This window comes from Cetorhinus maximus, chromosome 1 (assembly GCF_964194155.1).
Source record: "Cetorhinus maximus chromosome 1, sCetMax3.hap1.1, whole genome shotgun sequence".
In the NCBI taxonomy this organism is placed as follows: Eukaryota; Metazoa; Chordata; class Chondrichthyes; order Lamniformes; family Cetorhinidae; genus Cetorhinus; species Cetorhinus maximus.
In genome coordinates, this window is record NC_135879.1 from 6322686 (window position 1) to 6337357 (window position 14672).

The 14672-nt window shown below is 48.8% G+C and overlaps 1 protein-coding gene across 1 annotated transcript in view; it reads right to left on the reverse strand.

Annotated features, from left to right (window-relative positions):
• Positions 1 to 6027: 6027 nt before the first annotated feature.
• The window catches only part of LOC144699130 (bone morphogenetic protein receptor type-1B), a 207061-nt gene continuing 198416 nt past the window's right edge, over positions 6028 to 14672 (reverse strand). The window contains exons 11-12 of the mRNA XM_078570549.1: positions 13378 to 13508; positions 6028 to 11201 (exon numbers count right to left, since the gene is read on the reverse strand). Of these exons, the coding sequence (XP_078426675.1) occupies positions 11076 to 11201; positions 13378 to 13508 (257 nt within the window). The 3' untranslated portion in view covers positions 6028 to 11075. The remainder of the gene's footprint in view (positions 11202 to 13377; positions 13509 to 14672) is intronic.

Consider the following 14672-nt stretch of genomic DNA (forward strand, 5'->3'; position numbering starts at 1 on the left):
TGAGGGCTTTCACCCACCCACCCACACCTGCACCAAACCTGTTAAAATTCTGTCCCTTAGCTCTCTGAGTATTTCTCGCGCTTGCTCATTTTGCTTCAGATTTCCAGCATCTGCGGTATTTTTGCTTTGGTATTACCCTAACCCTGATCACCAGGAAGAGGTCAAAAGCAGCTGCCCACTCAGCCTGGGGGGTGGAACACATAGGCCTGAATTTTACCCTTGGTGGGTGTGCGTGACTGGCAGGCCCGGGAGTGGCTGGGAACCAGGCTCCTGACTGCGATTGATCCACGGCAGCGATTTCACCCGGGTTGGCCAATTAAGGCCCGCCAAGCGTGAAACGCGTCTTCCCGATGGTTGGGAAGGTCCAGGCGGGAACTGTCGGGCACCGTCTCCAATGGCGACCCGGTGGGCGGTTTAAAAATGGCGGAGGCAGCCCCCCTGAAGGCCGCCAGGGGAGGATCATATTCAGCGGTCTGGAGACTGGAGCTATGGTCTCAGCAGCAGCTGGGGGGTGTCAGGCGGGAGGGCAGGTCAGGTGGGCGCTCGGTCCCACGTTTTTCAGATGAGTGCCTCGCGGTCCTCCTGGTGGAGGTGGTTATCAGGCAGGACACTCTTGTTCCCAGGGATGGCAGGAGGAGGATGTGACATCCGAGGTCAGCGGCCATGATGTTGTGCAGCCCCACATGGATGCAGTGCCGCAAAAGGTACGACGACCTGCTGTGCTCGGCAAGGGTGAGTACCGTGTTGGCATAGATCAGCGTGGAGAAGTGTTAAAGGCCATCCTCCCGTGGAGCTCAGGGATGTTAGAGCCTGAGTGTCGACTGTCAGTGACACCAGAGCTGGACAAGGGGGTGAGCCCTGGCTGCTTGGACTGAGTGCCTTGCAGCTCGAGGGCCAGAAACCCGGCTGTGTCCTGTGAGGTGTTCCTCAGGTGGGGTTAGCCAGGCTGCAATGGCGCTGCAGGTAGAGAGTGGACTCATCAATGTTCCACTGTTATTTCAGGAGAAGAGCAGCCATAACAACATAGAGAGGTCACAGACAGACAGAGGCCCCCCCCAAACCTCCTAATATTGATGAGATTTGAACTGGAGGCCTCAGAACTGGAGAGCCACCACCCACCTCGTTCTGCCGGTTACAGAGAGGCTGGGGTCCCTGTCGAAGGGAAGAGTGCAATGCACAGAGGTGAGAGTGTCAGATTGTGCAAACATTCTTGTGTAGTCTCATCATTGATGGAAGCCTCTAAACTGGAGTCTCCATTGATCATTGAAAGATGATGGCACCATGATGCAAATCTCCATCGTCTCACCAGGGTGCCTGGCATACACAGTGACAGTGTGACAACTTAAACTAATGACATGTCATTGTTCTCCCCTAGAATCGCCAACTCGCCCACGAACACAGGACCCCAAAGAGTCACCCTCGACGCCAGAGCACCACTGGGCTTTAGATACACCTGCGCCACACCTTGTCTCTGCACCAAGCACCAGCGCAGATACCAGCACCTCGATGTGCATTAGACCATCAGCTAGAATGTTAGTGCATAGCGGTGAGGGCACTTTACACTCACTTGAGGAGCAGGTGGAGGCAGAGAGTGCCCAAGGCAGCAGCAGTCAGAGGACTGCTGGAGACCAGGATGATGCTGAATTGAAGGCAGACGATGAGCCTCTGGAGTCGTCCATTAGGCAGCAGATGCTGGATGTCCAGCGGGATGTGCGGAAGGATCTGGCGGAGATACAAGAGGGTCTGCGTGCCATGGTCTCTGTTGTGGAGGAGTCCATGTGGAGCATGAGCACTGCGTTGACCCTCATGGCCGAGCGCACTACACCCTCTATTGAGAGAGTAGCGACTCTCCTGGAGAGGCAGCTCCAGGGACAGAATCAGGGGTTCCTGGGATTGTGCTCGGACCTGCAGCCCTCACACAGGCAATGACCTCAGGAGGTCAATGTCAGTGTGGGAGATGGATGAGGCACCCAGTATCCCACTAGGTGCCCGTCCATCAATGGTGAGCAGGGAGGTCCAGAGCGACCTCATGTTGGCATACAACCTGCTTGTCATCTCTGTGGGCTCCTCTCAGTGCGCTCCGGATGACAGCAGCAGCTCCTCTGCCCCTTTGCCAGTGACCTTGGCCACAATGACTGGGGAGAGGCCAGCCATGGCACTGGCCGTTCCTTCCCAGGCGGGGCCAACACGGGCTCCACCGGCCGGAGGACAACCGCCAAGGTCATCATGGCCAACAGGACAGCAGAGTCAGCAGGCTATGTCCAATGCCGGTGCCAGCGAGGGTGGGCACCAAGACGCAGCACCCGCAAACGTAAGTTTAAGGCACCGTGAGCACATGAGGGACTGGTCACGGGTAATCTTCTGTTCTGCCATGTTTTGTTTATGTTTACTGCGCAATAACACCAGAGATGGTAATATTCATTTGTTTTGCGTATGACAATTATATAAATTTTACTTTTGTGCTAATGGCCTGAGTATGCTTCATCTTTTTTTTGGTGCAGGGTACGCCAGTGTGTAATGCTGGACATGAGCGGCTCTAAACTTTATTGCACAGGCACTGAGTGGACTTTGGGTTCAAATGAAAGGGTCACTTCAGACACCCGGGATGGAGGCAGCAGCCCTGGTTTGGCAGCCCAGCTGAAGGAGCTTTGGATCAATGTGACCCTGGTGTCCCTGCCTCCCTGCAGGTTACCGACGTCTGCCTCCACGCCCTCAGCGTTCTCCTCACCGTGCTCCTCTTCTGACTCACTACTGGATTCATCCTCTGTGGCCTGTGGAGCTGCCTCAAGATCCTCTTCCTCCAGTGGGCCCTCCCTTGCCAGTGCCAGATTGTGGAGAGTGCAGCATGTAACCACTATCAGTGACACCCGCTCTGGGGGGTATTGTAGTGCTCCCCCTGAACAGTCCAGGCATTGGGAAGCACATCATCAGAAGACTAATGTTTCTCTCTATCACTGCCCTTGTGGAGACGTGATTCCTATTATAACGCTGCTCTACCTCTGTTCTTGGGTGGTGGAGAGGCGTCATAAGCCACCTTTTCAATGGATAGCCTTTATCACCCAGCAGCCATCCATCTAGCCGGGCTGGAGCACTGAAGAGCCTCGGCACCTGGGTGTGGCTCAGGACATAAGTGTCATGGGAGCTGCCTGGGTACCTTGCACAGACTTGTAGAATCAGCATCCTATGATCACACACTATCTGCACGTTCATGGAGTGGAATCCCTTCCTGCTGACGAAGGCACCGAGCTCACCTGCTGGCGCCTTGATGGCCACATGTGTACAGTCTATAGCACCCTGGACACGGGGGAAGCCAGCAATCACTGTGAAGCCTCTGGCTCACTCAGCCTGGCTGGCCTCACCCATACAGTAAAGAATAAAGGTCAGTACCCACCTGAACAGAGCTCCTGTCACCAGGCTGATGTAACTGTGGACAGCGGGTTGGGAGAATCCATACAGATTCCCCCACTGAGCCCTGGAAAAAGCCGGAGGCATAGAAGTTGAGGCCACTGTGACCTTCAGAGCCACTGGTATGGGGTGTCCACCCACACAGTCAGAGCTGATCTCAGACCCAATCATGTGACAAATGTACAAGATGTACAAAGGCATTGTACCTCGGACATATTGAGGTAGCTGCATCGCCACCTGTAAACCCTGGCAGCAGGATAGTGGCGTCGTCTGCAGCCCCTTCTGCCTTGGACTACCTGCTGGCCCTGTGCCCCTTGTACCTGCACCTCTCCTCCCACAGGTCGCTCCCTTGGAAAAAGCATTGGGACACCCGGCCTCCTCTCCCTTCTGCCCCTCTCTCCCTCCTCAGAGAAGGTGCCACCAGCTGAGACCACAACCCCCATTCCCAGGGTAACGGAAGGCTGTCAGATATCTTGAGGGGTCCACACGGTCAAAATCCCCCAGGAGCCTTGGAGACACCAATGGGTCCTGAAATGAAGCCTAGAAACGCTAAGAATGAAGCTCAGAACAGAGATGAAGCTGTCAAGTTCCAATAAGCAACCAGCAGCAAACTATCTCCTAAACTCCTCACTACTCACACTGGCAATGCTGCAGACCCTTCTTATCCCGCCCGTGGATGAGGTTTTGTAAAATGTGGGCTGCCCGCCTGCCCGTGCGATGAGTGCGAAATCACACGGGCAACGTAAAATCGGGATCAATTGGCTTTTTAATGGCCTTAAGTGGCTTGTTAATCGTTGGTGGGCACCCGCTGACCTGAAGATTGCGCGTGTGCGGGATGACATCGGGAAGCTCGCCTGATGTCATCTCGCGGGGTTTCACCAGCGATCAGGACGGGTATGCACCGTCCGCGAGGAGAATAATTCTGCCCGTGGTGCAGTACAGATATAAATCTTTGAGGAAGTGGGATCAGGGCAACTAACAGTTGGAATCAGCCTGGATCACAAGTGCACATAACGTTTTGATCTCTATCAACCAAGCTTGAAGTATATCCTATCGAATAAAATTAATGTAGTGGCATTGTTTCTGGTATGGCACAGAGTGAAACAGAGAAAATAGGTGCACACACACCACACACACACACACAACACACACACACACAAAAACACACACCACACACACACAAAAACACACACCACACACACAAAAACACACACCACACACACACAAAAACACACACCACACACACACAAAAACACACACCACACAGACACAAAAACACACACCACACACACACAAAAACACACACCACACACACAAAAACACACACCACACATACACAAAAACACACACCACACACACACAAAAACACACACCACACACACAAAAACACACACCACACACACAAAAACACACACCACACAAAAACACACACCACACACACACACACAAAAACACACACCACACACACACACAAAAACACACACCACACACACACACAAAAACACACACCACACACACAAAAACACACACCACACACACACAAAAACACACACCACACACACAAAAACACACACGCCACACACACACACACCACACACACACAAAAACACACACCACACACAAAAACACACACCACACACACACAAAAACACACACCACACACAAAAACACACACCACACACACACAAAAACACACACACACACACACAAAAACACACACCACACACAAAAACACACACCCCACACACACGAAAACACACACACACACACAAAAACACACACACACAAAAACACACACCACACACAAAAACACACACCACACCCAAAAACACACACCACACACACACAAACACACCCAAAAACACACACCCCACACACACACAAAAACACACACCACACACACAAAAACACAGATACACACAAAAACACACACCACACACACAAAAACACACATACACACAATAACACACACCACACACACAAAAACACACATACACACAAAAACACACACCACACACACAAAAACACACATACACACAAAAAAACACTACACGCACACACCACACACACACAAACACACCACACACAAAAACACAGATACACACAAAAACACACACCACACACAAAAACACACCACACACACACAAAAACACACCACACACACACAAAAACACACACCACACACACACAAAAACACACACCACACACACAAAAACACATACACACAAAAACACACACCACACACACAAAAACACACATACACACAAAAAAACACTACACGCATACACCACACACACACAAACACACCACTCACAAAAACACACACACAAAAACACACCACACACACAAAAACACACCACACACACACAAAAACACACACCACACACACACAAAAACACACATCACACACACAAACCACACAACACACACAAAAACACACACACACTACACACAAAAACACACACACATGCAAACACACACACACACACAAAAACACACACACAAACACACACACACGCAAAAACACACACACACACAAAAACACGCCCCCCCCCCCCCCCCACCCCACACACACACACACAAAAACACGCCCCCCACACACAGTCACCAGTTGCAAATGTCGCTGTCTGAATTTGTTTATTAGGGAAATGGGTAAACACAGTACATATTTATAACATATACAACTAATATTCTGGATTCTAATTCCTCTGATTTACAACTATGTACAGTTTAAATAAGGCACTGTTCCCCAGTGAGCTGTAGCTTTTTTTAAAAAAAATCTCATCTGTACAGATGTAAAAAACAATGCTTTGTTTCCAGTTATACAATGGAGAGAGTTTTGTGTGAAGCACCCCAAAAATACCACATTCTCTGCCAAGTTCTGGTGTCCCAACATTGTTTCCGATTTCAACTTTCCCGACACACAGATCAGAGATCGACACCGACATTCTTTTGGGAGGGGTTGGGAGGGAATCTTAGGTCCCTCGTGTCATCAACCTTATAAGTTACCTGTGTTATAGGCCCACCAAGCAGGATTGGCATATCTCCCGTACCCACATCTTGCCTTGGTTTTCACCTGGGGTCAGATTTTGGGGGTGGGGTGTTGGAAGGAGGAGCTGGTGAGGTTTGATAGTGAGTACACAAAGTGTGCATGACTGAAATTGTGTACGCAAACAGGACTGAAATTGTGTACACAAAGTGTGTATGGCTGAAATTGTGTACAGAACATGACTGAAATTGTTCACCATTTGCCAACCTAAAAGGAAAAAAAGGCTGTGGTGACTTTAAGACAGTCTCCACAGAGCACGCAATGATTCCCTTCAGTCTACAGTGTGTGCATATACGTGGAATGTGGAGTGCTAAACAGGAGAGGGTAGAGGTTTTAAATGGATTCAGATGAACGGAGGGGGTATTCAAGAGAGAAAAGGATAAAAACACATTCAGGAACTGTGGGAGCACATTCTGCTCAGACACAACAAACCCGGAAGGTTTTTTAAGGGGTTTATACATTGTTTTTAAAAAAAAAACACACAATAAAATAAAACACAACCTGGTGCTTTTTCCTGCTGCACCAACTCTCCTTAGCAACAGGCCTTTCGATTGTCCAGCACTAGCTCTTGTTCACAGTCCCTGAAATGACACACAATTTCACACAAGAATTCAACGTTTTCTTCCCTCCCCCTATCAGAGTGACAAGTACATCCCTCAAGAGTCAAAGAGCCAACTCCAACTGTAATGGATTGTAGATAAGCTGGGGACAGTGGCTTCAGGAACTTTGCAAACAGACTGACTGCAGGGTGCAATTGCGTGGTGCAAGGCATTTATTCAACTGTTTGAGCATGGATACTATATTGAAGATTTACAGAAAAAAAACATGCTCCCATAAGTAACAATGAGGATTATCCCCAGCCCATAACCCAAATCAGAATTGATGTCACAGTGGAGTTTATTTCAGTGATATACATGAAGGTTAAACAACTGAGACAGACACCTTCACTCTTGTCCAATTCTTGCCATTATTACGATCACCATGTGCATTGAACATCGATAGAAATGGATGAGGAGTTTTTATCTGTAGGATTACATCAGCACTGGTTGGAGATAATGGGGACTGAGGGGGGTGGTAAAGTGAAATAACACACCTCAGTGACATGGGTTTTCAGTTCAGCCTAGAAAGTCAAAGTGAAGGCATATGTCCCTCTCCCCTCTGAAATAAGTTGCCGCAGATCAGTCCTCTGTCCAATGGAGCTTGAGTCATCATGATTACAAAATGGTCTCCACTAGTTACTGCTATTTAGAAGGCTGACTAGTGAGAGGATGGGAAAAAAGTTAGCCCGACACACCTCTTGGTGTTGGTGTGATAGCAGATTGTTGAGACAGAATAGAGGGACCTTCACTTTGCAGCTCACCTTCGATAGTCCTGACCCGAGCATGCTTACCGCTAGTAAGTCTGTGACTGGACACCCGAAGTGGAAATGAATCCCATTCCAGTGTCGACAGTTCGGTATTATCCAATTCCGGTGTTACCAATTCAATAAACAGAAAACTAGTCGGCAAAAATGAAGGGGAAAAAAAAGCGGAGCTCTGGCAATAAACAAATTGAAAAACTTCCAAAGTGTCCCCTCAACATGTGGAGGCCCAGTGAGGGTGAACGACACATCAGGGGAACAGAAAGGAATTACAAGAGGAATCTTGCCCAAATTGTGTTCAAATTAACTTGAGATGAAACAAAACAAAATTGCAAGGTTGCAACATTTTCCTGTAGCAGGAGTGGATCATGAAGCCCCTCAAGCTTGCTTAGACTTTCAGAAAAGATCATGGATAATTCGCTGCCTCAACCTCACTTTCCTGCCCTAGCCCCATATCTACTGGCTGTAGCCTACAGGCAATGCAAAAATGGTTAATATAGTCTGTACCTAAACCATTCTAAAAAAGACAGGTGTTTTATTTGGGAACTATTCCTTGTCAAAAGGATGGGAGTGGGGGGGCAGCTGGATCTCAATGCTATTAGTTTGAAGCTATAAAATAGCATCTGTCTCTGATTTCATAGAAATCCCCAGGTGAGGGAAATTCAAAGTAACCTAATATTTATTATAGGGTAAAAAAAATGTACAATATACTCTGTGAATTTACCGCCAAAGAAGCTCTAATGTTAATTTTGGTACAACTTCAAAGGGTTAAGGCGCCCCTGTGATTTTTTTATTATCCTTTCACGGGATGTGGGCGTCGCTGGCTAGACCAGCATTTGTTGCCCATCCCTAATTGCCCTTGAGAAGGTGGTGGTGAGCCGCCTTCTTGAACCACTGCAGTCCATGTTGTAGAAACACCCGCAGTGCTGTTAGGGAGGGAGTTCCAGGATTTTGAACCAGCGACAGTGAAAGAACGGCGATATATTTCCAAGTCAGGATGATGTGTGGCTTGGAGGGGAAATTGCAGATGGCGGTGTTCCCATGTATCTGCTGCCCTTCTCCTTCTAGGTGGTAGAAGTTGCGGGTTTGGAAGGTGCTGTCTAAGGAGCCTTGGTGAGTTGTTGCAGTGCATCTTGTAGATGGTACACACTGCTGCCACTGTGCGTCGGTGGTGGAGGGAATGAATGTTTAAGGTGGTGGATAGGGTGCCAATCAAGCGGGCTGCTTTGTCCTGGAAGGTGTCGAGCTTCTTGAGTGTTGTTGGAGATGCACTCAGCCAGGCAAGTGGAGAGTATTCCATCACACTCCCGATTTGTGCCTTGTAGATTGTGGACAGGTTTTGGGCAGTCAGGAGATTCCTGCTCCTGTTGTGTTGGCATCAAAGATCAATGTTCGTACTTCACCAAGATGTTTGAATGTGGAAAACAATGTGATAATGACCAAATGGGCCTGTTCTGCTATTAAATGAGATCAAGGCTAATTTTTGGTCACTTATTTGTCTTTGCTCCATTTCACTTTATACCTTTGGTTAACAAAATGTCTTAAATCTCAGATTTAAAAAATTAAAAATTGACCTAGCTTGTGGAAGAGAGTTCCAGATTTTGCAAGCTGCACCAACACTAACATTTCTTCACAATGGTTAATCAAAAGAACATATTGTACATTAAAATGTCCTCTTTTTTACCCTTGAATAAATGTTGAGAGGCGTCAAATTCCCCTCGCCTGTGGATCTGCAAGTTAAAGGTATTTCCTAACTTCCCTCCTGAAAGATGAGAGCCGAAGGTTTGTAAGCAGAAATATTCTGGAAGTGCCAAAAATTGGGGCTGGGATGCAGTTTCATTGGCACCGTCCTTACACCAGGGGCTCTCTATCATCAAGAGTTTCCATGTCGCTAGGTCTCAGAAGGGAACTGGCTGAGACAGGCTGTACCCATCTGCCAAGTTGGGGGGTATAGGTGAGGCCCTCCCACCCCTCCTTCCTTCCCCCACCAACAAATGATCAATTCCCCATGATCAGCCCCTTGAGGGCCGATGATTTTCTAGATGATTACCCTGTAAATATCTGACTGCTAGTGGTAAGCGCCTCACCAGCAAGTCTCTGATTGCCAGTCACAAGATCTTAGTCAACCCAACTGCCCAAGGTAAGCTCCCTGTCAACCCATGAGGCACTGATTGTCCGCCATCCAGTACAAGGGCGCTGACCAACCCCCACAATGAGAAGCAGGAGATAATCCTTTTTATAACTCAACAATCCCTCTTTAATTCTTCTGTCTGCTGAAGATATTTCCATAACAGCAGTAGCATTGCTGAAGGAGCGCAAAGCAAAGTCGGAAAGCTCAATGAAGATAAGAAAGGGACAGAAAGGTGCCGGCACAGTTCCCGTTCCAGGTGGAACAACCTGGCCAGGTGAAGGAATTGTGCAGTGAAGTATTTGCTTACTACAGCATTCCAGGAGGAGGGTAAAAACCCAATCATATCGATGCACAGACAGGTGTCAATCAGATCTGTTTTCTAACCGGGCAACCATAATCCGACCCGTTACACCATTTGAAGATGGTTGCGCACGGCTGCATAATTCAGGTGAACACATTACAATCCAATTCACACATTGGTGCGGGCTCCTGTCAGTGCCCTGCTTGTCAACCTGTGCCACACTCGTGACTCCTGCTGCCCTTTAGTCAAAGAAATGCCCAAGCACGCATTCAAAGAATGGCATCCGCATGATTCCATGGTGGAGTAGACGACTGTGGAGCAGATCCCCTCGTAATGAGCTGGTGCTAAGGCCCCAGCTCTCAGTGTCCGGTCTCTTGTGCCTGCTTTGTTCAAAAGCTCAGCTCAGTTAAACACTAAACCCAGTGTTAATGGTGAGAGCTTCTGTACAACTTGAGTCAGGTTAGAGTTGGCTTTTCGAGTCTCTCATTGCATAATACTTCTCAAAAAAAAAACAACCACGTGAGCAGCTTTCACAGAAAGCAAGCATGCAACCTCCCTTGCATTAAACTCTGAATACCTGCTGCTTTTGACAACATGCAAGCAAGAAAATATCCGATGGATGCTCCTTTTGCCAGTTCTGGTGGTTGCGACAGTTCATTTCTCCCTCGTTAATCAGCCCACCACCATACCAACGGCAGTGAGATTGAGATGACTTAAAATGGAAAGGTAGTTTGGGAAGGGTTGAAAGGCTGTCACTCTCCATCCCAGCTGTTATGGGTTTAGGTGCTACATGAGGGTCTCTAGGACTGAGCGGAGTTCTGGTGTCGCATCAGAGCTTTATATCTTGCGATTCGGACATTTTAGCCAACGTTTTCTTCACTCGGAGGGCTGTTAGCCGGGAGGCTGGGTTGTGTGCCCAGCTTTCTGTCATCACTTTCCCCATTTGTCTCAAACACTGAGGAGGCAAACACACAAACAAATCAGTGAAGACCATGCACTTGGCAACTCACCAAAGCAGACTGTCAGTTTTACTGTTTCTCAGCACTACCGCCCCCTGGTTTCTTCCAGCAAACGAGTTTGTGGCAACTGCCTCATGTAACTGAAATCTTTTATGTTCAGATACCTCCATGGCCTCACCTCCCCCTACCTCTGTAACCTCCTCCAACCCCAGAGCGCTCCGAGATCTCTGCACTCCTCCTGTTCTAGTCTCTTGTGGTTTTCATCACTCCATGGGTTTTAAAGAGGGTCTCTGAACAAGGAGATGAAAATGGAGGGAGTTACCGGAGTAATCCCACAGAGTTGGACTTTGGGTTGTTGTAGGCATGGTGGCCAACTGCAGAACGACTCTCATTTCCAGAGGCCAGTTTTGGGAGCGGGAGCTGGAGGGACGTTGCAGAGTGAAGGCAGGGACAAGGCCATGGAGTGATTTAAATACAAATTAGGGCTGTTAGGCGACTGGAAGCAAGGAATGGCGTGATGGGCGGACGTAGCCTAGGGTGGGGTAGGGTACAGACAGCAGGGGTTTAGATGTGCTGAAGGTTATGAAGGAAATGAGCGGCTAGCCAGGGGAGCAGCGGAGCCAGCGTGTCTGGAGGTAGCAAAGGTAGGGAGGGGGTCTGATGTGGATGAGCTGAGACAGGGGTGCAGGCTGTTAGGATGACTGGATATACAAGCTATCCGAGGACTCAGAGGCAGTGGGGAAAGTTTTCTGTTGAATTTGTTCGTGGCTCTCTTATGTTTACGGCCCTCCAGCTCTGGCTTTCCCAGGAGGTGGGAACATCGGGCGGAATCTCGTGCCCTCCCCTGTGGCGGGTTTGGAGGCAGGGGGCATTTTGTCAGGCAGGAGGGTGGTTGGTGTGGACCCTGCCGTCTCCACCCTGATGAATCTGTGGTGGGAAGGCCCCAGGGGCAGCCTTCCTGTCCCGCCGCCAATCGAAGCCCTTGAGCGGCCAACCAGTGGCTACTTAAGGGCCTCGTCCCTCCACTGCTGGTATTAACCCAGCGGATCTTTTGGAGGGGGCGGGGGGGTGGGTACAACAAGCAAACTCTGTGGGGATGCTTGCGGGTTCCCCCTGATTGGGGTGGGGAGGGGGGGGGGGGAGGGGGGGTGGTACTTGTTCAAAGTGCTTCAGTACCTGATTGACGGACTGGCGTTGGGAAAGGGGAAGGCCCGCTGAGACCCACCCCTCTGCCCTTGCTACCGACTCCCGCTCACTCCCTTCCCCCTGCAGCAACCCCCCACCCCACCCTCTGATTGGCTGGCAGCTCTCGGTGGGCAGGACTTCCACCCACCCCCCCCAGGTCCTTGATGCCAGGGGTAGGCCCATCGCTGGCCTGTTAAATGCCTGAGTGGAACAAGATGCGACAAGCCTTCCTGGGAAGAGGTGACACAGCAGTCTCGCCAGCTCTCCATCCAACGGTCAAGGACCCTGCCACCTCCAAAAGATCCCACCCATCGTCTCTCAACATACCCTTTCAACTCCCTTAAAATTTTAAAGACGTCTGTCAGGTCACCCCTCAATCTTCCCTTTTCTAGACTAAAGAGTTTACTGTAAGAGTTACAGTCCATTCAATTTTTCTTGATGGTTATAATATTTCAGTTCTACTATCATTTTATTAAATCTTTTTCTTTTTTTTTTGCAACATCTCCAGTGCCTCTATATCCCTTTTTATAACAGGGAGATCAGGCCTGGCCACATTACTCCAAGTGTGGCTCAACCGAGGTTCAGTTCAAATTCAACATAACTGCTCTGATTTTCAATTCTATCCCTCCAGAAATGAACCTGTTTCTTCAGTTTCTAACTTTTTGAATGGCCAAATTAACTTACCTCGCTACTTTTGGTGAAATTTCTAGTCTGCCCTCATGACGAGGTTTAATGCTAAGCCGAATAGTTCTGGTTTGGGTTTTTTCCACTTCCTCTACCAGTTGCCTCTGCACCCTAGGAGTGAGACTGTCCCTTCTATTGTTGAATTGGGTTCCATGTGGTGACCCATTTTTACCAAGGATTCTGGCACCCAGCTAAAGAGGGGGATATCCACTCATTGGTCTGGGATGAATTTAAATTCTGGTTTCACAGAGGGCAGGGAGATAGACTGTCCTAATGCTCGCCGTTAACAAGAATGCACCTTACCTCGTCACTAGTCCATCGATTGGGGAAAGATGGTCTCAGCTGCTTGATGCACACAACTTCCCTCATATCTTCAAAGGATGGGTCGCTAGACACTAAGTCATGATACGGGAGCTGGTATTCTTCAACAATGCCTGCAGACAGAAATGGATGCAACTTTGACAAACCACAAATACAAGATGCCTTCTAACGAAACGTAACCCTAGAAATTCCAGCTCCCCGACTCAGTGCTTCACGCATGACATAAATCCCTTGGCAAGTGCGGCCTGCTCTCAAGGTTATGCCAACCTTGGTTTCTAACCAACTGTTCAGAACAGGCTTCGAAACAGGTGTAAGCTCAGCTCTCCCTGCCCCCAACCCTGCTGGAACTCTTCTTGGAAGCCTGGGTCCAGATGTCTCCTGGTTACTGAAGGCAGTACGGCGGGGAGCAGTGGATGGAGGAAGCACAGGAAGATCCCAACACTCGTGTAAGTGTGAGATGCCTCCACATACTTTATCTTAAAGGGGCAATGGGTGGGGGGCACCCTGTCGTGAAAATAGGGTTCCATAAACTGATGTCCTGTTGGCACAGAGAGTGTGGTCTGCTGCCATGTTTGACCACACTGCCAACCTCTAGGCATCTCAAACAGCATTGGAAGGTACATCTTAAAAAAAATATGTATGAAACGTTGGGATTGTTTACATTTGTCACTGTGAAAAAATACTCATTCGAACAAAAATCAGCGTGTGACATTTTTACAGCTGTGAATTAGTCCACGAGATGATTTTTATTGATATCCACATGGCTGTTCCTCACCAGTCAGTAACAGCGAGCTGCAAAATATTCTATAACCTATAACTAGTTCATCTGATGGACGTGGCTCGACTGGCCTCTCTCCCTCTCTCAGCCAGTTTACAAGGTGAGACTCAATCCTCAACACACACACACAGCTAATTTTTTCAAACAACTCCAAACTCCACTCCCACTGTTACTGTTTGTCAGACATTATATGACTTGGAAAGCACCAAACTCTAATGGCCACAGCCGCCAACTTTTATCTATGATCATAATCGCGAATGCCTCATGTGCAATATTGCTCTGAAAGTCACAATCTATTCTCTGTTACATTCAGAAGGGGGTAAATGGGGCAACTTTGGGTGCCACCTGCCCTCCCCCGCCCCCCCCCCCCCCCCCCCCCCGCCCCCCACCCCCCACGCTCCCTCGAGCAGTTTGTGCAATTAACTCCAAGCAAGTTAAATGAAAAATACATTAAATAATCGTGGGGTCATGAGTAAACCCTTCAGGCCTGATCTTCATC